Source organism: Lytechinus pictus, chromosome 6, assembly GCF_037042905.1.
Source record: "Lytechinus pictus isolate F3 Inbred chromosome 6, Lp3.0, whole genome shotgun sequence".
NCBI classification, from domain to species: Eukaryota; Metazoa; Echinodermata; class Echinoidea; order Temnopleuroida; family Toxopneustidae; genus Lytechinus; species Lytechinus pictus.
In genome coordinates this window covers 3,753,901-3,779,755 of record NC_087250.1, presented here as the reverse complement: position 1 = coordinate 3,779,755, position 25,855 = coordinate 3,753,901, and the positions used below count along the sequence as shown (strand labels likewise).

Here is a 25,855-nt window from a genome sequence, read left to right as displayed (position 1 = left end):
GAAAATGTCGGGGAATTTGGAAAATTGTGAAAAGTCATGCCCTCTTGGCTATGGCAGCTTTCCAGTTTGTCGTGTCTCGCAACTCTCATTTCTCTGTCATGTCTGTGATCATACTCTGCTATTATAATATTGGTGTTCGTGATTCCCATTTTCTCCCAGTGTTGTGACATCTCAAATTCTACATAACTCCCGGGACGTCACTGGAAGCCATGGAAAGCAGCAATTTAGTCATGGAAAGTCATGGAATTCTGTTTTCAAATTTCTTTTAACAAAATTTGATAAGGATCAACTTGACTGAGCCAAATGAAACAATGCTAATTCCACATATTCAGGGAGGAATAATTGTTCACTTAATGAGGAAATAATATTTCATATTTCATTTAATAAAATACAAAATATATAGTGGATGACGTCATCAGTCTCATTTGCACGCCGACCAGGATGTGCATATAACGGCATATAACCTTTTGTGAAGATAAGTGTAGCTTTGAAATGTCATAACTTATTTTGCTCCCGATTTGATGAAATTTTCAGTGTTATGCTTATTGTTTGATTTTTTTAATTCAACTTTTGGTTGGGTTAGACTTGTCCTTTAAGTTCTTTGTTTTCTGAAAGGGAATTTCATGAGAAATTCAAATATGACAAGTAAAAGCTTGAGGGGCAAATGAAAATTGATATTGACGTTTGAAATCAAGTATTCCGGGGGTCTTAAAATGCAAATAATTTCACTCACTATACATGTAAGATGTGAGCAGTTTATCCTACCCCTAGTGCCATTATTAGAATTCTCATAAACTTTCCTTGCAGAAAAGTAATTTGGTATGGATAGGGCTAACATCAAAGTAATGATCATTAACCGATATGTGCTCTATCATTAGATTTGGGAGACCTAACAAGAAACATGACAAGGAGCATGACCACAAGCTTCGATATATATTTTCTCATATGAATTAAGCTAATTAGAAGTGGCGAAATTGACGTCAAAACATGCCAAATGTAGACTCTATATGGTTTATCGAAATCCATTTTGCATCGATTTGGGTTGTTATATTTACACTGATTCTGAAGAGAAAGTTATAAAATATTCGGACAACGCAGATATTATGTAGTTTAAGGATTTTGAAGGAGTGGGTGCTCAATGTTGAATAAGGGCATTTCGTCTCCCGAAAACTTAACATGCAAATGAAAAAAAAAATGTTCAACAAAAATGAAGGGTTTGCCTGAATTTCGTTTCCTTAAAACAAAGCTGACAAGCAAAACATATAGGCGAGGGAGGGGGGGGGGGCAACGTCATGAGTCCTAAGACAAAACAGTTCAGCACTTGAATGGGGAATACTTTTTTCTTCAAATTTAATTTGCCTGCAATGGCAAATAGGGAATTTGTTATCTGGGGCAAAAAAAAGAAATGTAGCCATAAGACCGAATAATAAAAAGTGCCCGTGTGAGCTGCTCAATATACCTATACGTGATGATTCCGATTTTATTTTAAATGTTTTTAATATATGGAAATGATGCACTTTGTTTTCCTTTTTTATGCCAAAAATTCCCTGTAAGCTTGCATGAAAAGTATCAGCGTGCATGGCCGCGGTAGGATTTTTAAAATTATTTTAGGGGGAACCTACCTTAGACTGTCCAATGGAGTCTGTTTGGAGGTGCAGTCATCATCGTCGAACTCTGGCTTAATGATCCATCGTTGGGCCCGAGTTCAAGCCATTTGTAGTTCATTTTATAGTTCATTCGCAAACTCTAAACACTGAAATGCTCCCCATATACGAAATTATTTTTCATTTGGCATACTCCTATTGTCTTGTACGGCAAATGGACTTTACAAAATGAACATTTTATTCACCAACAGTTAATCTAATATTGGCTAAGAGATGTGAAATTTTAGAAGAAAATTTGAAGGTATCCGACGAAATGGGTATACATGATTGTACATAATTATATGTAGCCTTAATTCTGCATGGATTTCAGTAATGATCAAAATGTGTTGTATTCAAAGTCCAAGATGTAAATAATTATTACCGAATACTACCGATTGTGGGCGAATTATGATTAGAATCTAAACCATACCAGGAACGGGAGGTTCTGATAGACAACGTTGGAGTACACCAAGTGGCAATTTCTCTTGAAAACCGCTTCTGGTAAAAAAAAAAACCAAGCATAAACTACATATATGTAGTTTATGCTTGGGGTTTTACCAGAAGCAGTTTTCAAGAGAAATTGCCACTTGGTGTACTCCAACGTGTAAAAAGAGACTGAGGGAAAGAGAGAGCTAGGGACCGGGTGGATGACTGAGGCAAATTAAATGAGGAACAACGCAATAGTTTTAGTATTTCATTTTCATTCACGAATAAAAAAAAAATCACGAGACCTGGCAGTTTGTTAAAGAAAAAAAAACAGCAGTCTTTAAAGCGACTACTTCAGTCCATTGATTACCTGATGCAATTGAGGGAACTTGTCATATAAATTGTACATTTGCGTGCAAATCTGCGAATCTTTTATCATACATTTTTTAAATATTTGTGTTGTTTTGTAATAGTATTTATCAAAATCATTCAGTTCAGAATCATACAAGTAATAGTACATCAACAAAACATTGTTCACAAAGTAATTATTCATAATACACAAAATTGTACCAAAAAATACAGAATATAACATTCAAATCATCTAGAACAAAGTAAATACTTATAGTCTGTAGACAAAAAAATACAAATATAACAAAAAAATTATAAAGGCGCAATTGAACTGAATGAGAATTAGAAGTAAAACACCCTTCCATCCCTGTTATACATGTATTTATTAATGAATTATTGTTTCTTTATTTTCGAGGGAGGGATGTCGAAACCGGGGATCGAAAGAGGGAAAAGGGAAAATGCATATGATTTTTATAATCATATACGATAAATTCTTAATTGGTCTAAAACCAATCTAGTTGGTCAGTATACAGTCTCGACCCATTACCTAGCTAGGCCTAATAGCATTTTGTCTACCAAACAATGTATGAAATGGTGTCCCTGGACTGGAGCTCAGAATATTTTTGCTCCATCTTCATTACCACCACTACCATTACCTCTCGTTTATATTTTTTAAATCATGAATTATAAAGTTATGAAAATAATATAGTATTCTGCATATCAATCATATTCTCTGCTTATGATGATATTCCCACTAGCTTTGCTCAAAAACAGAACATGAAGATTGTTCGCAAAATCCAGATATCCTTTTAACGTTAGAAATAAAAGAACACACAAAACAGGCGTCAATTTGAATAAAGAAAAGATGAATTAGATATGAAAGTTGATAAACGCAATTCTGGGGAAAAGAAGAGATTGAGGTACAAACAACTTAAGAATCAACTTGACGTATTATCACTCAGTTTTATACCACTATCATGACTATAGCAAAAGTTAATTACGGCATCCCACCAAAAAAAAATTATAACGACGTAATTGAACTGAATGAGTATTACTCAAATAAAACACCCTCCCAATCTCCCATCCCAACTGCTCCCCCCCCCCCCCCCCCCCCCCATATCCCATCTAAGCCCAGGAAGCGCGGCCTAGCTGCTTCCCTCCCCTAAACCCCGGCTACCCTCCATCTGCCTTCTGTACGTGTACTGTAATATAATACCAGATCGCGGCGCGGCTATCGCATCAGGAAACTGTGCATGTGTACGTGTGTATTGTGTATGTTCGTACATGTGGTGTGTGCATGTGCTGCTCGATTTACTTATACGCGCTCGACCTATCATCTAAAAATAGAAAATATGAATACATAATTAGGTACAAGTCTAACGTAACCGAGTCTACATAATACACGTACTGTACTATAGCTAGCTCAGTAGCTGCGCGTGCATGCCGGTTTGGTATATAAAGCACAACGTGTGTATTGCATAGCCAGCTAGCTAGACCTATACTAGTACTTTGTCTTTATACATGTATGTATTAATGAATTATTGTTTCTTTCTTTTCGAGGGAGAGTGGTCGAAACCGGGGATAGAAAGAGGGAAAAGGAAAAATGCATATGATTTTTATAATCATATACGATAAATTCTTAATTGGTCTAAAACCAGTCTAGTTGGTCAGTACAGTCTCGACCCATTACCTAGGCCTAATAGCATTTTTTTCTACCAAACAATGTATGAAATGGTGTCCCTGGATTAAAGCTCAGAATATTTCTGCTCCATCGTCATTACCACCACTACCATTAACCTCTCTTTTATATTTTTTAAATCATGAATTATAAAGTTATGAAAATAATATTGTATTATGCATATATTCTCTGCTTATGATATTCCCACTAGCTTTGCTCAAAAACAGAACATGAAGATTGTTCGCAAAATCAAAGTATCCTTTTTACGTACGTTAGAAATAAAAGAACACACAAAACAGGCGTCAATTTGAATAAAGAAAAGATGAATTAGATATGAAAGTTAATAAACGCAATTATGGGGAAGGAAAAGAAGAGAGGTACAAACAACTTAAGAATCAACTTGACGTATTATCACTCAGTTTTCTACCACTATCATGACTATAGCAAAAGTTAATTACGGCATCCCCCCAAAAAAAAATTAAATAAATAAATAATAGCACGGGCCGGGCGTACGTACGTGTGAGGAAATTGATACTGGCCCAAAATCACAAATTTTGAGGATAACCGGAGGATGGACACGGCCCGGGACACGGAGTGAAATACGGGTGTAGAGTAAGATATTAAGTTATTTATCTGTCTCGTTATATTTTTTTTCTTTAATTTTCACAATAAACATGATTTCCATCCCACCTTTGTGACTCGGAATATCCGATCGAGTTCACTGTCCCGAAGTTCGGGTAGGTGGAGTGTAGTGTAGCGGTAGTGAAGTGGAGTGGAGCCTGCACGAACTTCGCCCGATATATATCGAGGTAGGTAGCTGTGACGTAATTTCGTCCAACCTGCGGGTCGGACGAAGGGCCAGTGCTGGCCTCTGACGTAATTTCGTCCCACCCGCGGCGGGATGAATCTCGTATAAGGCTACGGCTGATATTGCAGAGCTCTTGGATCTGTCGTCCCGGGCGCGGCGGGATGAATAGCGGTGCGCCGCGTCCGGGGCGCGCTAGGAGAAAAAGGTGCTCGCTGAATAACCGAATCGTCCCGGACGGTGGGATTTCGTCCGAGGCGCGGCGACCCGCAACCGATAATAAGTTTGCTGCGCCTAACCAGAAGTTCAACAAAATTACACGCGACCAATACACATGCCAGTGTTACACAATTTTGGTTAAAAATTGTAGTGTAGTCCCATACCTTGACTTTTGGGTAGAGCATACTGCTTTTAGCATTGGCTCCCATTGACGATACTAAGTGGTACTGTTCACAGCCGTTCTTTTTTGCGAGCTCTCCAATCTTCATCACGTAGTCGTGATCCACCTTCTTGAAGCCTTCCTACGTAGCAGAGAATAAAAATTATGTTATTAGTGTCATTATCGATACTATTCCTTACAGTGAGACCTGTTTATCAAGGCCACTCAAGTTAGTAGAAAAAAGGGCACTGGGGAAATGTGACTTTTACAGACATATTCCTTAAATAGGAGAAACTTTTTGGCACGAATTCACAAAGGTGGTTTTGAAAACCCATGGTTGAATCCATGGTTCATGCAGATTTCCTGTATAAATTACGCTTAATTTACCGCGTATCGGGCGCGTGTATAAAAAATGTCCAATGCTGATGCGCGCTTTTGTCACCGTGCGACAAACTGACGCCGGTTACCATGGTTGATACGCTATTTTATTCACAGTCCACTGTTTGAAGAGTGGACTCATTAATTCAAACCAGTGGACTCATGAATAAAATAGCGTGGATAACCACGGCAACAGGCGTCAAGTTGGCGTACTGTGACAAAAGCGCGCATCAGCATTGGACATTTTTTAATATACGTGGTTAAATAAGTGTAATTTATACAGGAAATCTGCATAAACCATGGACTCAACAGTGGGTTTTCACCACATTGAATTTGGGCCTTAATGTTCACGAAATACAGGTTTCACTATAATCATGATGCTGCTAATCCAGGTTTGACTTCACTTTCATTATTTTATCATTATAAGATTATTGTTACAATAATATTAATGATACTACCAACAATTTGCATAATATCTCTCTGTATACGCTCTCAACATTTCTAGGCAATAACAAATAAGCCATCTCTGGGAATTGGAAATACAATCTGAGCATTTGCAGAAAAAGGTTATTTGTACAACCATTTCTAAGACCCACTAACATGCAACTCTTAGAGGTTTGCCCAACATAGCAATACTCATTTTTAAACAGACTGGGATTGGACTGTGATGGACCTTCTTTGACCCTTTCTCTGAAGCAGAAAATGAAAATGTTGACAATGAATGTGAACAGTTGTTAGTGAAACTCACAGACTATTTTTTTTAGCAGATATTTCTGCATAAAATTTTTTTTAATTAATAAATCAAAATTACAAATTTATATCAATGATATAACATCAAACATACATAATGATCAAATTACAAAGGTGACAATTGCATAGTAGTTAAGTAGATATAGAAATAATTCATGTAAACAATAACAAATAAATTTAAATGCAGAGGCCAGCTATCGTACGCTGAAAGCTTGAAATAATAGCAGCCGGGGAATGGAATGCCTCCCCAAGCAATATCCCTAATGAAGTACTCGTGCTTGGCGATATTTCTAAATTATGCGATATTGACAAAAATATTTAATATTCGGTAATGGTTTTCAGACTATAATGTACGTATTTTCTAGGTAACACGACATGACCAAAATATTGATAAGTTGAACACTATTTTCTGACCACAAATGCTGCTCTTTATTGCTTCAAACCAACTCAGAAATTTGTATCCACAGCTATTACCCAATTACCCGTTTTTCATGGATAAGCACCAATGAAGGCCTAACTCTCATTTCCCCTTTCAAGCTCTCACGGAATCACTGCTCATATTGAACGTACAAAATGAATTTTCAGACTTGGCGATAAATCATGTTATCAGCAATATTTAGCTGGTGATGATTAAAGGTCAAGTCCACCCCAGGAAAATGCTGACTTGAATAAATAGAGAAAAATCAAACTAGAATAGTGCTGAAAATTTCATCAAAATCGGATGTAAAATAAGTTATGGCATTTTAAAGTCTCGCTTATTTTTCACAAAACAGTGATATGCACAACTAGGTGACTCAGTCGATGATGTCCATCACTCACTATTTCTTTTGTTTTTTATTGTTTGAATTATACAATATTTCATTTTTTATAGATTTTACAATAAGGACCAACTTGACTGAACCATATAGTATGAAACAATGCTAATTCCACATGTTCAGGGAGGAATTAATCATTGTATCACTTTACAATGAGGAGAAAATTAGAATATTTCATATTTCATATAATAAAATACAAAAGAAATAGTGAGTGGATGATGTCATAGTCTCCTCATTTGCATACCTGCCAGGATGTGCATATAACTGTTTTGTGAAATTAAGCGAAAACTTTAAAATGTAATAACTTTCTTATTTTACATCCGATTTTGATGAAATTTTCAGTGTTATGTTTGTTGGATTTTTCTCTTTTTATTCAAATCAACTTTTTGTTGGGGTGGACTTGTCCTTTAACCAACATCGAAATCATATCTCGACCAGTATTGGCCACACACTGTGCTAACAGAGGCCCTGTAACAACCGGCAATGTAGCAGTAATGATCAAAGCTTGACATCACAATCCAAGATGTGACTGGCCTACTGTTAATAGTGCTCTGTTAGCGTGAATGTTTCTGTGCGGCCAGTACAGCACAGTTGCACTATCACATACCTTGCCAGCCTTGCCTCTGGTTGTTCCTAGACAACAATAGCCAACAGAAGGTCCTTTGAAGATATCATCTGAGGCATCTAGGTTATCATAGTCAACAACCTTCTGTTCCTGAAAGAAAAGGTCAAGATAAACAAGTGGAATGCCTCTGGCCGTCTCACCTGCATCACGCGATTCAATATAGCAGCAGTGCTGATTTTGAAAACTACTATAACTCGCACAAGATGTTCAGTGATACTTGGTTACTCTTATTTCCACGTTTTATGAACTAGACCAATACACTTATAGAGATATGATGGCAATTCAACAAATACCCCCAACGTGGCCAAAGTTCTTTGACCTTACATGACCTTTGACCTTGATCATGTGACCTGAAACTCGCACAGGATGTTCAGTGATACTTGATTACTATTATGTCCAAGTTTTATGAACTAGACCAACACACTTTCAAATTTATGGCTGTAATTCAACAAATACCCCAATTTGGCCAAAGTTCATTGACCCTAAATGACCTTTGACCTTGATCATGTGACCTGAAACTTGCACAGGATGTTCAGTAATACTTGATTACTATTATGTCCAAGTTTCATGAATCAGATCCATAAACTTTCAAAGTTATGATGGTAATTCAACAGATACCCCCAATTCGGCCAAAGTTCATTGACCCTAAATGACCTTTGACCTTGGTCATGTGACGTGAAACTCATGCAGGATGTTCAGTGATACTTGATTAACCTTATGTATAAGTTTCATGAACTAGGTCCATATATTTTCTAAGTTATGATGACATTTCAAAAACTTAACCTTAGGTTAAGATTTTGATGTTGATTCCCCCAACATGGTCTAAGTTCATTGACCCTAAATGACCTTTGACCTTGGTCATGTGACATGAAACTCAGGCAGGATGTTCAGTAATACTTGATTAACCTTATGGCCAAGTTTCATGAACTAGGTCCATATACTTTCTAAGTTATGCTGTCATTTCAAAAACTTAACCTCAGGTTAAGATTTGGTGTTGACGCCGCCGCCGCCGTCGGAAAAGCGGCGCCTATAGTCTCACTCTGCTATGCAGGTGAGACAAAAAGGAATTATTGTGATACAAAAAATGAGTGATGAAATAATAATAATATAGCATTTATGGTGCACTATACTACATACTTCCCCAGCTGCTAAAGCCGCTTGGTGCATTCATGGAATTAATCCTGCCCGGTACCCATTCACCTCAACTGGGTCGAGTGCAGCAGTGTGGATCAATTTCTTGCTGTTCAAAGGAAAATATGCCGTGGCTGGGATTTGAACCCACATCCCTCTGATTGAAAGGCAAGAATCGTAACCACTAGACCACGATTTTGTCCACAATAGGTATCTTGGACAAAATCACATCATTAGCTAAACCACAGCCAGGGTTTCAGAGAGGCATTCCACGGACCTGTTTCATTAAAAAGGTACAACATTGTAACCTTGCCATCATGGCCATGTTATCGCGGTAGTTGTAACTCTTAAATTATGTGTTCATGACAATATTTTTCATGAAATTGGTATTGTTTTGTGGTGTAATTTTTTTTTTTACTCACTCATATTAAGTGCTTATTTGTCAGCAAGGTGTATAACATTAAAAAGTATCGGCCTACTATCTCATCCCTACCCTATAATCTAGGCAGAAGACGTAGCTTTTGTATTTGCCTTCAAGAGTGTGATACTGTTACGCAAAACGTCAGCAATACGTCAGATTTTGAAGATTACGCACAGTCACTGCGAAGCAGCTACCAACTCATGTCTTGCGTTAGTGCTTGTTTTTATATCGACTAGGATTCGTGACAAGCTTTCCGTTGTGAAAAAATGCCAGCAGGCATTTGCCGCATCAGAAGTATTGCTGATGTTTCGCAAACAGTACTACACTGCAATAGCATAGACAACAGCTGCAGCCTCCGCCTAGATTAGAATTATAGGCCAACTCATTCCTGGCACCGTAAAATATTAATTTAAGTTTGGACGACTTATTTCTAACTTTGGGGTGGCTGCAAATTCAAAATCTATACTTACTGCTGAGAAATCGTTGAAGACATCCCCTTTGAGAGGAACCTCCCGTCGTCCAATCAAGAAGACCTTACTGAAGATCTTGGTCCTGGCCAGCTCCTGGACCAGGGCCTTCCCGCATTCTCCTGTGTACCCTGCCACGAACGCAGTCTTTCCCAGGGCTCGAAACTTCTCCATCTCGTCCTGGAGAGGGGGCGGTTTACCCTCGGCCCCTTTGGTTTCGGGTTCAGGCTCTGCTGCTGGTTGGGTTTCCGGGGAGACTGGAGGGGCAGATTCCTGTTCCGTTGGGGTCTCCTGCTGTTGCTGCTGTTCGTCAGCCATATTCTATTAAGAAAAAATTGTGTTTATATCACAAACATATTGCACACTGGAGTCCTTAACAGGGAAAAAAATACTTCTTTTTTTTGCAGGAGCCATTTTTCTAACTGGTCACAAATTTATGGGAGCCGTTTTTCAATTTCCGAGAGCCATTTTTGAATTTGCTAGAGCCATTTTTAAGATTAAAAACATTATTTTACACATGTTAAATCTGCAGTATTGTTTGTTGTGTTTTAACTTGCCATCCGTACTATTTCTTTAAGTTTAACCAACAAAAGTAAAGATTGCCATAATGCCATTTGTTTAATGTGCCATCTGTACTATTTCTTTTACTATTAAAAGTGTCTAGTCTACATCTATACTAATTATAGTACAGTCCCAATTAACAGGAAAATTGTTCCTCACATTCCTACCTGAACTTATGTGTTCGTCTAGCTGACAGTTTTTCACTCATGGTTCATTATTTTTTCACAGAATTGTTCAAGCAAAACGATTCAAAAATCACGAACCAACTCCGAGAAATATCCGGTGACCGATGCGATGTGCAACTCAAATGCATTCGCCTATGCAGCTACACAAATGCATGCGCACGCAGTGTCTATTTCACTACACGTATCGCTATACGTGGGCCTACACGAACAACGAGGGTAAACAAAAAAGGACCCCAGTTCGGACTGACATTGTGATAAAAATAAAAATAGCAGTGCAATTCCAGGACTATGGAAATGAATATCGATATTCGAATAACGGACAAATATCCACTGGTAATTCATCGAAACTTTTGCAAAAATTGGACAGGGTTCTTAGTCTTACCAACAGATTAATTACTTTGGGACTAATTAGTCTAAGGATAAATGGCGTTCAAGCTAATAAGGCCGGTTCGCAGCAGCAGCAGCAGCGCACGCAGGTCCCGAACTGCCAATATGGCGCCGTACATGAGCTGACGTTAGAGTACGTTGATTGCATTGTATTACACATAGGGTCATAGGCATAGCGCAATACAAGTACAACATGCGCGGTCGTTATCCACCTCTATGACTAAGTACCGGTATGTACGCTGCACAAGGTCAAGGGAAGACAGCGGACGTACGAGCCAGTTTTTTTAAGGAGCTATTTTTTTCCCCCGATCGCCCTCTCTAATGAGTTTGCGAGGACGATTTCAAAGCTTACGGAAGCGATATCGCTCAGCGACCCCGTGTATTTTTTTTACTGGTGTCTGACTGAGCCGAGCCTCAGACTCAGTTCGCGTAGCTAGCGCGTACGGTCAGCAGCTCCGCAACCCAGCGGAGCAGCTGAGCTAATTACCCCAGCCCTGTCGGCTGCGATGGCCAGCTCTGTTCGACAGTCCGCCACTCAATACTCATTCTGCCATTTCACCCAATTCGACTCTCTGTCTCACTCTCACGCATCGCAATCTCTATAAAATCATATATTTTCAAAAAAAATTATCAAAGGAAATGCGTCACCTTTACCTTGAAACAATATACTTGTTTTTTCTTCCAGCTATGGGGTAAACGGAGACCGACAGATGGACGATGACTAATCAGATTTCACAACCCTAACCTTCTTCTACGGTATATACTGCTGCTGCTATGCTGACCTCGATATGATGTCATCAATCAACAAACGTAGAGGGCGTCAACACTTCACGTAAATAAACTCATCAAAATCGAGGACAAAAAATCTAGACGACATATTTCGATGATCAGTGTATTTCATGTCTACGCAATGAAAAAAAAACCCCATAACGTTGAAGTTAGTGATAGAAGGTCAAATATTACATGAAATAATCATGTTTAAGCTTGAATAAATAGTAGACCTATCCGATGGCCCCATGTGACCTGAATCCGCCCCGCCCCTCATACACACACCGCCAGTGGCGTACCTGGGATTTTTCACAAAACCGTCCGCCAAAAAAAAAATAAAAAAGGTCTTCAATCACAAATGAAGGATTTCGTACCAGAAAAAAATTTGACAAGCAAATAAAAAAAAAAAAAAAAAGGGTCTTCAAGCTCGTCAGGGGGGGCAATAAAGGTCTTCAAGCTCGTCAGGGGGGGGGGGGCAGGGATACGTCCTTTGCATGGGTTGTGGCTCGTCAGGAGGGGGGCAGACTGCCCCCTCTGCCCCCCCCCCCCCCCCCCCCCGTAGGTACGCTAGTGCACACCGCCCAATATTGAAGACATTATTTTGTGTGAGGGTGGGTGTGTATTGTGTTGTATCAAGACGATAAAAAAACGCCGCATAATTTCTGCTTGCTCATGTAAAGGCAAACAAGATGGATCAATTAATGTAATAGCCAATGATGGATATAATGATGATCCCCCATTGCACTACAACCTACAACCCACAGCGTACCGGGGTATTTATGGATCTATCAAAGGCCTTTGATACGATTGACCACCAAATTTTAATTCAAAAACTTTACTCTTATGGAATTCTTGGTGTTGGTCTTTCCTGGTTTCAAAGCTATTTAACCAATAGAAAACAATATGTTGTATTTAATGATGTTTCTTCAACTTTTCTACCAATCCGATGCGGTGTCCCACAAGGATCGATATTAGGCCCATTACTTTTTTTATTATATATCAATAACTTAACTAATACAACTTCTCTTCTATCGTTTATATTATTTGCAGATGATACTAACATATTTTACTCACATTATAACATTAACACCCTAAATAATGAGTTACTATAATTATCTTTATGGTTTAAATGTAACAAATTGTCTCTCAATATCAACAAAACTGATTTCATGTATTTTAAACACATACAATCTCATATAAATGACGTACATTACAACATATTTATAGATAATGTTCCTCTTGAAAGAAAGCATCAAACGAAGTTTTTGGGTGTCGTCATTGACGAAAATTTAAATTGGAACGAACATATACGCCATATAATAACTTCTATTTCTAGGAATGTTGGTATACTATATAAATTAAAGAAATGTATTCCTTGCAAAACACTTGCGTTGCTATATATTTCATTGATTTTACCATATATAACGTATAGCAATTTAGTATGGGCCACAACAAACAAAACAAAAATAAATTATATTCACTTATTGCAAAAGAAAGCGCTTCGCATTTGTACCGGTTCACAATATTTATCTCACTCCAAACCTTTATTTTACCAATTAAAAACTCTGACAGTATTTGACATTAATACACTACAAAGTTTATTGTTCATTTTCAAGTATTTAAATGGGATGCTACCAAATTCATTTAAAAAATTTTACTTTGAATAAAACCATTCATGATTACCCCACCCGTAATTCCTCTAATTTACATTTAGTCAATCCAAAACTACGTATTGCCCAGAGATCCGTAAGACATCATGGTCCTGACCTTTGGAATCCTCTCCCAGACTCAATTAAATCCTCTTGCTCCCTACACTCATTCAAAGCTAAAGTTAAGGTCATGTTACTATCGGAATATGTAAAATAAACTTTCTTGTGTCATAATCATGTTCTAATATTCCGTTTCCATCATCATTAACATTATTTCCACCACCACCACCACCGTCACCACTATCATCATCATCATCATCATCATCATCATCATCATCATCATCATCTTCATCATCTTCATTTGTCATTATCATTATTATTATTATTTTTTTTTACTTGATTATATATATTATAGCAAGTTTTGGCTTGTTAGATTTTGTTCTTCTCTTTTTTATATTATACTTAATTGATACTTTAATAATTTGTTATTGTCCATTCTGCTCATAATATGATTATATGGTAAAAATATGTTTCGCTTTGTCATATTTTTCAAGCATTTTTTTGCTTACTATGACAATCCATCTTCTGCTATTAATTTTATGCTAAATGATTTATACCTGATTTATTGTCAATATATGTTTGTTACATCTATGTTATATTATATTGTTATATAGAAGAAAAATAAATTCAAATCAAAATCAAATCCTCCCCCAACCCATGCCGATATGGGACATAGAGTACCGAAGTCACAAAAAAACTTTTGTTATACCATATTTTGATAGAGCATAATATGATGATATACCTCCACTACCAAAATTTCAGTGGGCATGAGATATATGACCTCATGAATACGTAATTAGCCCCATTATTAAAGGTCAAAGTTCGTCCCAGAAAAATGTTGATTTGAATAAATAGAGAAAAATGAAGCTGTGAAAATTCCATTGAAATCGGATGTAAAATAAAAAAGTTATGACATTTAAAATTTTGCTTATTTTTCACAAAACAGTGATTTGCACAACTCAGTAACATGCAAATGAGGCAGTCAATGATGTCCCTCACTCACTTTTTCTTTTGTTTTTCGCTTAGTGTTTGAATTATACAATATTTCATTTTTTACAGATTTGACAATAAGGACCAACTTGACTAAAGCAAATAGTATTACACAATTATAATTCCACATGTTCAGGGAGAAATTTTTATTACTTGTTTCACTTGATAATGAAAAAAATAGAATATTTCATATTTCATATAATAAAATGCAAAAAGAAATAGTGAGTGGATGACGTCATCAGTTTCCTCATTTCCATACCAACCAGGATGTGCATATAACTTTTTTGTGAAATTAGGCAAAACTTTAAAATGTCATAACTTTCTTATTTTACATCCGGTTTTGATGAAATTTTCAATGTTATGCTTGTTGAATTTTCCTCTTTTTATTCAAAGCAACTTTTTGTTGGGATGGACTTGTCCTTTAAATCAATGTATAACTGACCTGGTTCCTAACAGCTTACATATAGAACCAGGCCAATAATACATTGACTTCAATGAGGCTAATGGATTGATTCGCACCAAATTTTTTTCGTGGAGGTATTTCATTATGCTCTAACAAAAATTGGTATCCAAAATGCTGAAATGCAAAATTGGTAAATTGATGACGTCACACTTCGGTACTCTATTCATAGGCCCATATTCTGAAGTCAGGTTTAACTTAAACTCAGGTTTAAAGTTGTGGTTTAAGTATAGGAAGCCAAAAGTATCAAAAAAAAATTTTAAGTTGTACGTTTCTTACGTTTACTGTGCTCTTTCCTGATTCATTGATGGTGAAGACAAAAATCTATTATACTTCCTAGACAATTATGAATGATTTGAGAGCCAAATAATGAGCTGAAATATGATATCTCTACCATTGGTGATTTATGTAACAATTGGCTTCCCATACTTAAACCACAACTTTAAACCTGAGTTTAAGTTAAACCTGACTTCAGAATACGGGCCTTAGTATCTCTGGGGAAAGACCTATACAACGATTCTAGTTTCTTCCCCAATGCGCTATTCTTTCATAAAACATATAACTTTCACGCGTCAAATGGAGATTACAGCTTCCCTCAATAAGCCACTGTACATGCATGAATTAGACATATAAGGTTTGCTGATAAAAAAATATGGATTATGAATGAATAGCAATTAGTAGCGCAATAAGCACCCCCTAAAAAAAAATAATAAGTAGGGACCAGATAAAGCGCATCGGGGAAAAAAAAACACCCCCAAAAACAATGAAGCGTGTAAACAGCTAAGTTAGCGAGAAAAAACATTCTGTTTTAACTAGCAAATTTTACCCCTTATCCTGTCATTTTCTTTTTTTCTCACTTTTTTCTACTAGGTGGGCGTGATTATTTTGGTTGAGGGGGGGGGGTGTATGGTCCCAAGCCTCCCCCTCATCTGTATATACTTCCGCTCTAGTTGAACTTGGAGCCGTGAAAGCAGTTATTGATTTCCGGATTTGGGCTGATGATTTGGTTGAGTATTGTTCAGGTTCCTGCCATCTATTGCGAAAGGGAGACTTGATGCAGTAAACTCCATAGAAAGAAATGATATATTGTGATGCAAAGTCTACGTGTACCATGGACCTGCGTGTACCAAACGCTCTTGAGGTGCGAGTATGTGACATAATGAGATGAGGGTCAACTGAAAAGATGTCGCAGGAAACCATTCTTAACTTTAGCTTCCATCTTTTTTAAGACTTATAGATGCGGTCTGTAAAATACAAAGAGAATAACAACATCCAAGTTTCGCTTATATTCACAAATTAATGCACATCAATGAATTATCATCAAGTTGAAGTGTTCCATAATCTCATTAGAGATGAATGAATAAAGAAATAACTAATTAATCAGATTAAAATTATAAAATGAAAAAGACATACCTGTGAATACAGAATATTGTGGCAATAAAGTAGGATGCCTACATGCCCTGGCGGAATCAGGGAGGGAGGGGGGGGGGGAGCCGGTCAGTGCTTCCCCTTTTGAGAGGCACAATTAAAATTTGAAATGTAAAAATGCCGTTAAAACAGAAGTGTGCCCCCCCCCCCTTCGAAAGTAAAGACCTTTTTTCTTTCTTTCTTTTGGCTTGTCAAAGTTTTCCTCGGGAAAATGTGCCCCCCCCTTCGAAAAATCCTGGATCCGCCCCTGGTTCAAGTAGGGGGATATTTCGATTTACGTTTTTCAAGAGCTTTCTTACAGGCTTGGATGCCATCTGCATGGGGAATGTTGGTCGACAGGGATTTCTGAGTTTATTCTTGAGCAAAAAAAATTTACTAAAAAAAGAATAAGGTCCTGCGTCGGTTGTGGTAGTATCAAATAAATAAAACAACCGTAGAAAGACAAAATTTGATCAAATTTTCGTTCATCATTTTACCCAACCGGACCACTACATCGGCCTTGTCAAGGAACGTGTTCTTCAGACTGATTTCGTTTTAATGTGCCTAGGAAAGAGAAGGAGGAACGCCTCATCCACTCTCTCGGCTCTCTCCAACTTGAGGGGATGAATGTGTCTTTCCAACCCTTTCCCTAGTTTGATTTTCTTCTATTCTCTCCTTCTCTCTCTCTCTCGCTTTTCTCCCCCGTTTTTCTTTTTTTTTCTCTCGTTCCTTCTTTCTCTTGTCCTTTATTCTCTTTTCGTTTTACTTTGTTTTCTATTTTACTTCTTTCTCCCTATAGTACGTTGTCGTCTATTTCTGCCCCACTCTCTCTTCCTTTCTCGTTTTCATTTTTTCTCTCTTCTCTTTGTCTCCCTTGCTTTTTCTTTGTTTCTCCATCCCCCTCTATCTTTTTCACTCTCTCGCTCTTTCTCCTCCTTTTGAAATGCTGCGCTTCGCGCTTTACCTGTTAGCGCGTTGCCTTTTACGATTTGCGTTTTGCGCATTGCGTTACTCTGATGCTTGTTGACTTAATACATTAAAGGGGAATCCAACCCAAATAAAAACTTGATTTTATAAGGAAAAGAAAAATCAGACAAGTTGATCGGTGAAAGTTTGAACAATATTGGACAAACAACAAGAAAGTTATGAATTTTCAAAATTTGTAAATATTGGTAATCACTATACCCATGGAGACTTCAAATTGGCCGTGTATGGGCAGTCATAGTGATGTAAGGCAAGGACTACTCTTCCATGTACTCCAATACATACTATGGCTAAAATGTAATTTTCCCCAAAAGTTTTATTTCAAATTATATTTTTCTTTCATGCATGAGGACATAAAACAATATACTACCTGGGTTATATTTAGATCACTGCCCCAGGGGAATGGGTACTTTGGAGAAAACCACAAATCCCTGATAATAAAGTACATGGCCTAAGGAAAGTTGTCCTTGCCCCTTGTCATAATTTACTTACTCAGTTGCCAATTTGAAATCTACATAGTATTAGTGATCTCAATTTTAAAGCAGCTATAACTTTCTTATTGCTTGTCCGATTTCTTTCAAACTTTCACCATTCTATTTAATTTATTTTTATCCTTCCCAACACAACATTTTATAGCCAAGGCTGGATTCCCCTTTAATAATTTCCTGACGAAGCCCAAATGGGCGAAAATTTTATTATCCTGGCTTCAGCAGAGGGGATGTTCAAGGAATAAATTCCTACCAGGAACCCATTCACCTCACCTGGGTTGAGAGCAGCACAATGCGGATTAATTTCTTGCTGAATGAAAACATGCAATGGCTTGGAATTGAACCGAGGTCCCTCATATTGAAAGACGAGAATCATCCAAGACCCCCCCCCCCTACACCACTACCTACCGATATAGTAATCAGACTTTATTCTGTAATGAAAATAAGCTGGAACTCTCTATATTTTTTACTTCTCATAATATGATCTACTGAAAATTCTCAATTACTTTGATTGATTGACATAAAATCAACATTTGTGAACAAATAGACACGGTTGTAGCATGGTGGAGTAAGAAGATAATCTAAGTTTATTAAATATCAAGGTTTTTCGTAGAATAAATAGGACATCATTCGAGCAGTAAACATAGCAATACTTAAGACGAAGTCAAATACAGTTACAAAAGCATATAATAATTAACATTTTGTTAATGTTGTTGATTTGAGGAATTTAAAGCGATTCGTAATATCAACGAAGCTATAAAAAAATAGTCAGAGAAACAACAATAACATAATGCTTTATACCTTAATTGATAAAAAAATATAGACAATGCTTAAAAATGCAATATATAAGTGACATAAAAATGCATAAACATCATTAGTGAAACAATAGGCAACTGTTTTCCATAGGAAGTACATGTAATAAAATAGAGATACACACAAATCTAGAAAGCGAGGGAGCACTTCACTCAGATAGAACAATAACCCCATTTCAGTCACTCCAAAAATCCAGACCACAATATTATCATATTTTAATTGCAAGGCAATTCATGCAATAATTTCCAGGTTTGATGCTTATCCTAGTATATAATTAAACCTTTTTGCCATCAGTAAAAATCCAATGAAAAAGTTAAGTTACATACATTCTAACAAGGGGTTATTTTTCAACCTGAATAAAGGTCTTCCTCAGCTCCAGACATTTAAAGGCACTATAAGTGCTTATAGAATCAATGATTAACAATAATCATTCAGTTTTAACGCGTCGTTTCATAGTAGGAACGAAATGCCCCATAGTAGGTAACGAAATATTCCATTTCACAGAAATGATACATAAATACACAATAACACGAAACTATAGTCAAGAAGAATAGATATGCAATCAATAGAATAAATATACCATTGTACAAATAGATATACCTTAAACATGACAATACAATATACGTTAACTTTAGGTAAAAATTGAATTGAAACACATTTAGACATTAACGATTCATAAATCTTTGTAAAGAAAGTTATTAACATATTTCCATTTCAATAAATACAAAATTATAGGCCAAGAGTTTTTTTTCGAAAACAATTGAATTACTATAAACTCATCATTATCATGATTAATGTATAACGTTAAATATCATGTAGGTGAGTAATGTATATTCCTTGCTTTCTGAAACTTAAAAACCAATTATCATAGTAATTTGAATTCACGTCCATTCCATTATTTCCCATGCCATTCCTTTAATTTCATTCATTTAAAAGAAAAACATATATCACAGAATGAGGTATGCTTCTTAAGCTAATGTAATACAAACATGCCAAAGTAAATATTCACACACCATATATATAAATAGATAAATAACTTAATATGTTACTTCCTCACCACATACGATGAATGCATTGAAAACTGAGGTCCTTTTTATGGTCATTTTACACTGAGGTACAGGCATCAAAGTGAAAACATTTTTTTTTCAACAATAGTTTAGTACATTTCCTTAAGTCAATATATATATTTTTTTAATATCTATAAAGCGATTTTACAAGACTATAACACAGACAACGGATGGTAGAAGGGGAGGAAAATTAAAGAAAAGAGAGGGGAAAGTAATTCAAGATACCTAATTTTCTTTAAAACAGAGGGAGAGGGAACAACGAGCATGCTAAATAAATAAATAGAAATACAAACAGCACTTTGGAGAAGATTTTGACCCCGTCAGGTCAACCAAACGTGGCGCTTCGCGTTCTCGTACATACACAAGCGACCGGCACTTGAATTAGTTCTTTGTGAAACCTGTTAGGGGGGGGGGGGGCGTCAAGAAGAAAACAAAAATGTAGAAATTACATTCATGAGGTAGAAATGAATATTTAGATCTCTTTCTCTCTTCCGAATAGAATGATGCTTAGTGGAAAGTCAATTCGAGCCTCCTCCCATTAAAAAATAAATAAAAGAATGTATAGAGAAATACGTTCCTTCTAAAAGCCATCATCTGTTTTTTAAGTTGGATAGCATATAATCCCATTTTTATTTCTATAGGCCCACTGATTTGTATAAAATGATATCCCTAAGTCATTATTATTATTAGTATTATTATTACTATTATTACTATTATTACTATTATTGTTATTATTATTATTATTATTATTATTAAACGGAACTTCTCGATACTTTGTGGATGGAATAATATACTGATCGTTATCTTACCTGTAAACACCGGTACTGACATCACACTGGCCACGTCTAAGTACTTCTGTCTGGCGAGTAACTGGCAGACACTTAGCTCGGCTCCTTGGCAGGAAATCTGTATTAATACTGTTGACGCATTTGTTGCAGGCACAACTTGCGTAGGAAATCTCCCTGGGGAATCTGTGGGGTAAAATGATGTCAGGTACACCAAGAATGAATGAAAGATGCTGCTCGATGATAACAATGACAATACATAAATTGGCTAAATGTAATTTCGGCTGCCTATTCAGCAGAGCGTCTGATCAAGTTTTGTCCGATAAGTTGTCAGATCTGCTAGGTCTCCTTTATTTTGATTGGCTGAGAAGCGCCGTTACTATGGTAATTGTCGGATGACACTAGACTTGACGGATAAAATGTCCGACAAGTCATTTCATGAACACCTTCCAAAATCGTCCAATTTATGGTGGCAGCGGTGAGATTGTAGGTAGCAAACAATTAAACTGACAATGGAATTTCATTAAAACCTGTCATACAACTGATTGGGTAATGTAGTTCGCTTAACTTCCAGAAACATATGACTGTTCGACAAAATAAAATATGTTTGAAACTTTGCTGGCATAGTCTTTAGAGGCTTCTAATGAGCATCATCACGGCTGAAAGTCCTATAACAATAATTAACAACAGCGTATAGGCCCTACCTATATAATATATAATATTTTAAATCTGCAATGATACGACTTTTGGATATTTGTCATAGCTTAAATATTTGTGCAGCCTCCCTGACATGTTAATTATCATTTAAGCGTCTAATATTTCCTAGCTCATTTCAACATTGGAGTTCCAAATTTCTAGAATGCTAACCTGTTTTAAAATAGGCTATTCTCACATGTCTACAAAAGTTTCGAGCCATCAAATTTTTCGAAAGGGTATTATTGACATGAGGGATGGGCTTACAATGATTTATATTGTGTAGACTTACCTTTGGTTGTCTACATTCGTAACCATCTTGTAAGGGCATAGTGCTCTCTGCTCTCGCTTCTCCTGAGTAACATCGAATAGCGAACTATTGCATGTGTTCTGATACTGATGTGAGATACCACTCTGAGACCTTGGCACATAGTGACCAACCTGGTCCTGGAGCATGGTCGTTAGTTCTCTCTCTGTAGGGTACCTGCAGGCATGCATGTCGTCTACCGCGTCTTGGATATTCCTCTTGTTTCTCATTGCCGCATCCTCCTCTCCATTCGAAGTGACTGTGAAGCCAAAGCCACTTGCTGATTCCTCCACATCGTCCTCCCCGCTGCCACCGGTGGGTAATTCTTTTACAGCGCCCTCTGCGGTTGGGGCTTCGAGAGGTGTATCTATGTTTAGGTACGTTTTGGAGGAAGTATCTGGGGAAGCGTTTCCGGTGCCCGCAACTATTTTGGGAATATCCTTTGATTTAGGTTTTGATGTCAAGAAGTCGGTTTCCTCTATTTCCTCAAACAGGTCATTTTCTGAAGAGCTCACTTTTCCCTCATCGTCCCCGCTGGCAAAAAGAACTTCTTCGATTTCTTTTGTCGTTGCAAGTAATGGCATGTCGTTTGAGTGTTTCGTACTGATTGCACCAGTTCTATCGCCTGGTAATGCCGACTCGACGGCAAGGGATCTGGCATCGTCCGAGTGTTGTCTCCTTACGTTAAAAGCTAGGCAGTGTGACGTCATAGTGGCGAGTGTGAATACGAGAAGAATTCTTGGATCCATTTTCTAAAATGAACATGGACAGTGAAAAAAAATAAGCATAAAATTGTTACGGGGGTTTGATATCTCCCCAATAGCAGTTGTACTGTAAAATAATTTAGGTGGGTGGAATAAGCCCCCCCCCCCTCGAATTTTAGATGACTGTTAAGGGTAATGCGAAATAAATGAAATTATAAACAAAACTATCAAAATAAATGAAAGTGCTTCACCGATGGCATAACGTCTTTGCGTGGTTTACACAATACATTTTATTGGAATTAAGACATATGTGTAGTTATTTACAGGAAAAGGAAACATTAGCTTGGACTATTCCTAGTTTCACTCCAAGTCTTTAAGCACCACATGTTTATTGAACACTAGTAATGTTCACAGGTCTGCTGCTGTCATCCAATCTATGCATTGCCAATCTGAGTAATACAATCCAAAAATAATACACTAATACTTCAGAAATGGTATCAATTTAGAAATAAGATCGGGAAATTCCTCTTAGCTTTCACCAAAGATAGATACCATAAAAACAATCCTGATGATATTACGTAAATATGCATGACGTTGATCGCGTTCGAATGGCACGATATCGAGCACTTAAAAAGATACTGGAATACATCCGGAAGCGGGTGTGGTCTGAGGTGAGGTGAGGTGGGGGTGGGGTGGGGGGGGGGATGAGGGACAGGTGCCCCCTAAGTTCGTGGTAAATGATGTCCTCGTTCTGTGCTTGACTTTTGTAAGGCTGGAAATGGGTATATTATTTGGACGTAATGACCCCTTTGGGGCTGCATGCACTGGCGCTAATCCAAGCAGTAAACGTATTGTTCGTGCGGGTGAAATATTCTGTCATCTCTCACCTGAATAGTATGACGTCATGGAGGTACGCCAATAGTTGCATGGATGTGTAGGTGTGTGTGTGTGTGTGTGTGTGTGTGTGTGTGTGTGTGCTTGCCACTTTTAAAAAGACAATAGTCTCCCTCCCCAACTTTACGTCTTAATCAGAAGAAGTTGAAATGCCCAAAACAACAAAATCATATTTGATTAATGAGAATGCAAAAAACATAATATCCTTTAATAACTAAAAAATGAACGTCTTACAAAAAGGTTTATCGAATGAAATCTTACGGATCATTAGAAAATGAAAAAAAAAAATTCTAAAAAAATTGTTTTTTAAACAAGTAGTAAGACACACAGAAAATAAACTGCGAGAGAGCATTAGGTATTTTTATGTGCTTTTTTTTATTCTGCTTCCATTTAAAATGTCAATCTGCTAATTTGCATCTGATTTTTAGTGCACTATAATATGTTTAAATGGAAATAAAAAAAAAGAGAATTGTATTAGAAGCTTATATTGAAATAAGAAATGATCAAAACTAGTGAAAAAAGAAAAAATTACCAGTACTAGAAATTACCTTTTTAAATCTCCAAGCTGATGAACGTTCGATGAACACGCTGATTATTGCACGGTTATTCTCACAAGAAGCTTCTCTTCTATCCAGGTAAAAATTATCTCGAGAACAGCTTGAAGACACGGTTTATTCAAAGTGTACAATTGATTTCTTCTAGAGGCAGGTGATTAGTTTATTTGCTTAGAGCTATTCACATCTGAACAGTGGTCCTCTAGTGCCCGACTTGTAATGACCACTCTTCCATGCACTCGATCCTTATATGTTCGAGCGTTTCTTTACTTGAGTGAAATTAAACAGGATTCCTTCATTTAAAGCCTTAGCAACGAATAAATAAAAACTATTGGGTTTCAATAATTCCATGCCAAATTTGCAGGAAAGTATTTTCATTGCACTCAGAGGCTAAATTTGGAGGCGAGTGGGGATGCAGGGAAAGTCCCGGCGCATCCGTATTCGCAGATTGGCCTTAACTTGCAAGCGAGCGCGCAATGTGCAGTACTTCCGTAAAACAAAGCACTCCAGTACCCTACTGCATTACTGTTGGGCATCCCAAAGAGTTTGCTATTATTTTAAAACACTACTCGATATGATTCCGGCGTAGGTATGGTAGTTTTAATTCTCAAATAAAAAGAAAAAAGGTTAAAAACAAAATCATTCCCTAACACTCTTTTAAGAAATCCCAAAAATAGACTTTATGAGAACATGATCTTAAAATATTAATAAGTGTTTCTATAAGTGTCGAGACATGGCATTCTGATTAAAAGGGGTGGGTGACATTTTTTTTTTATTGAAAAAAAATAGGGATACTATGAATTCACATAACCAAACCTCTTTTTTTTTTCTTACACCGATTCTCTGTTTTTCCTCCACCTCTATACTTCATGTTTTTTGTTCATTTCAACCTGTACCCCCACCCCTGCGGTATTGGCCTTGTGTTTTGATTAGCATGATTGAATGCTATTGTGCTTACTTAAAAAAAAACACCTATGTATTCTAATAAAGAAATGAGAACTTACTATTTTATTGGTTGATGAAATGATGACACGACATTTGCTCCTGCGACATTTGCTCTAGGCATAATATCTCAGAGGGCATCGGGTTAGAGTTAGGATTGTAATAGAGGTTTGGTTCAGAATTGTGTAAATAAAGGACTGGACTTTATTTACTTTTGGATACTATGTTTTATGTTTGACCCAACGTGTAGATTTTCCATCAAGGCGATTGTCGCCGGAGCTAATGTCATGGAACCGATTTTGACATTCCAAATCCTGCTTGAAATCTTGAATTATATTGATCCATTCCCAGTTTCATAAATATGCCCTCTAACAATGCAAAAATTTAGATAAAAAAATAAACATTTTCACATTTTATCAATCAATAAAGCAGAATTCTCCACGAAGCAATAAGAAAATGGTTCAGACCATCGCAGTGTGGAACACAATGTGAAATCACTTTCACACTGTTACATTTGAGCATTTCAACAGTATCAACAGTATGAATCACATATTTACACAGTCGACCATGCGGACACACTGTGATCTCCTCATAACAGTAAGAAAATGACTGGACCATCCCTACTCGAATGAACACAGTGTCCCACAATGTATATCACAGTGTGTTCACAGTGTGGAACGCAATTTCGAATCACCTTCACACTGTTAAATCTGAGAATTTCAACAGTGTGAATCACATATTCACTTAGTTGAACACGTGAACACGATGTAAACATGTAAACGGTCACACTGTCGAGGTGTCCACAGTGTGAACAAATCTCCACACTGTTGAATTTGAGCATTTGAACAATGTGAATAGTGTTTTCACATAGTTCACTATGTGAACACACCGATCACACTGTGTGATGCTGTGGACTTTCTGGCAGGGATTGGTTGATTTCAAGTTTTGCGTTGACCTATTGGCGCTTGAATGGGAACACTTGCCAATAATAGGTCTCTATCAACATAATCCACTTTGACTACTTAGTGTTAAGTATCATATCCCATCGGCTACTTATACTTCAGTCACATTTGCCCTACAGCGGCCGTATGGCGATTCGAAAACAGCCGTGGTAACATTTTTTTTGTACCAGCTACATATAGGTGGTTTCAATAAAAATGCCATTGAATAAAACGGCTGTTTTTGACTCGCCGTACGGCCGCCGTATAGGAGAAATGTGACTGAGGTATAATCTGCAAATTTTTCAGTCTAATTGCTTTTTAACCCATTTTCCATTTTGAATGATTTCCAG

The 25,855-nt window shown here is 37.1% G+C and overlaps 2 protein-coding genes across 3 annotated transcripts; both read right to left on the bottom strand.

Annotated features, from left to right (window-relative positions):
* Positions 1-2,535: 2,535 nt before the first annotated feature.
* On the bottom strand, positions 2,536-11,795 carry LOC129263909 (uncharacterized). Of its 2 annotated transcripts, none has more exons than XM_054901825.2 (4): positions 11,654-11,795; positions 9,870-10,187; positions 7,830-7,937; positions 2,536-5,421 (listed from the first exon to the last, which is right to left on the bottom strand). In XM_054901825.2, the coding sequence occupies exons 2-4, from the start codon at positions 10,182-10,184 to the stop codon at positions 5,014-5,016; spliced, it is 831 nt and encodes a 276-aa protein (XP_054757800.2). In that variant the 5' UTR covers positions 10,185-10,187; positions 11,654-11,795; the 3' UTR covers positions 2,536-5,013. The 2 variants fall into 2 exon arrangements, with proteins under 2 accessions (XP_054757800.2, XP_063956779.1); XM_064100709.1 differs by having other exon boundaries at positions 3,975-5,421; positions 11,648-11,775.
* A 6,580-nt stretch (positions 11,796-18,375) lies between these two features.
* On the bottom strand, positions 18,376-24,030 carry LOC129263557 (uncharacterized). The gene is made up of 4 exons (XM_064100526.1): positions 23,617-24,030; positions 21,456-22,222; positions 20,495-20,656; positions 18,376-20,083 (listed from the first exon to the last, which is right to left on the bottom strand). The coding sequence occupies exons 2-4, from the start codon at positions 22,217-22,219 to the stop codon at positions 20,011-20,013; spliced, it is 999 nt and encodes a 332-aa protein (XP_063956596.1). The 5' UTR covers positions 22,220-22,222; positions 23,617-24,030; the 3' UTR covers positions 18,376-20,010.
* Between the last annotated feature and the right edge of the window lie 1,825 nt (positions 24,031-25,855).

Excerpts from the sequence above, each read along its gene's own strand:
- LOC129263557 (XM_064100526.1), bottom strand. The coding sequence starts at position 22,219 with ATGGATCCAAGAATTCTTCTCGTATTCACACTCGCCACTATGACGTCA. Across the intron at positions 20,657-21,455 it reads ACGAATGTAGACAACCAAAG|ATTCCCCAGGGAGATTTCCT; the intron begins GTAAGTCTACAC and ends TTTACCCCACAG. Across the intron at positions 20,084-20,494 it reads GTCAGTACCGGTGTTTACAG|GTTTCACAAAGAACTAATTC; the intron begins GTAAGATAACGA and ends CCCCCCTAACAG.
- LOC129263909 (XM_054901825.2), bottom strand. The coding sequence starts at position 10,184 with ATGGCTGACGAACAGCAGCAACAGCAGGAGACCCCAACGGAACAGGAA. Across the intron at positions 7,938-9,869 it reads TCTTCAACGATTTCTCAGCA|GAACAGAAGGTTGTTGACTA; the intron begins GTAAGTATAGAT and ends CTTTTCTTTCAG. Across the intron at positions 5,422-7,829 it reads CCAGAGGCAAGGCTGGCAAG|GAAGGCTTCAAGAAGGTGGA; the intron begins GTATGTGATAGT and ends TCTGCTACGTAG.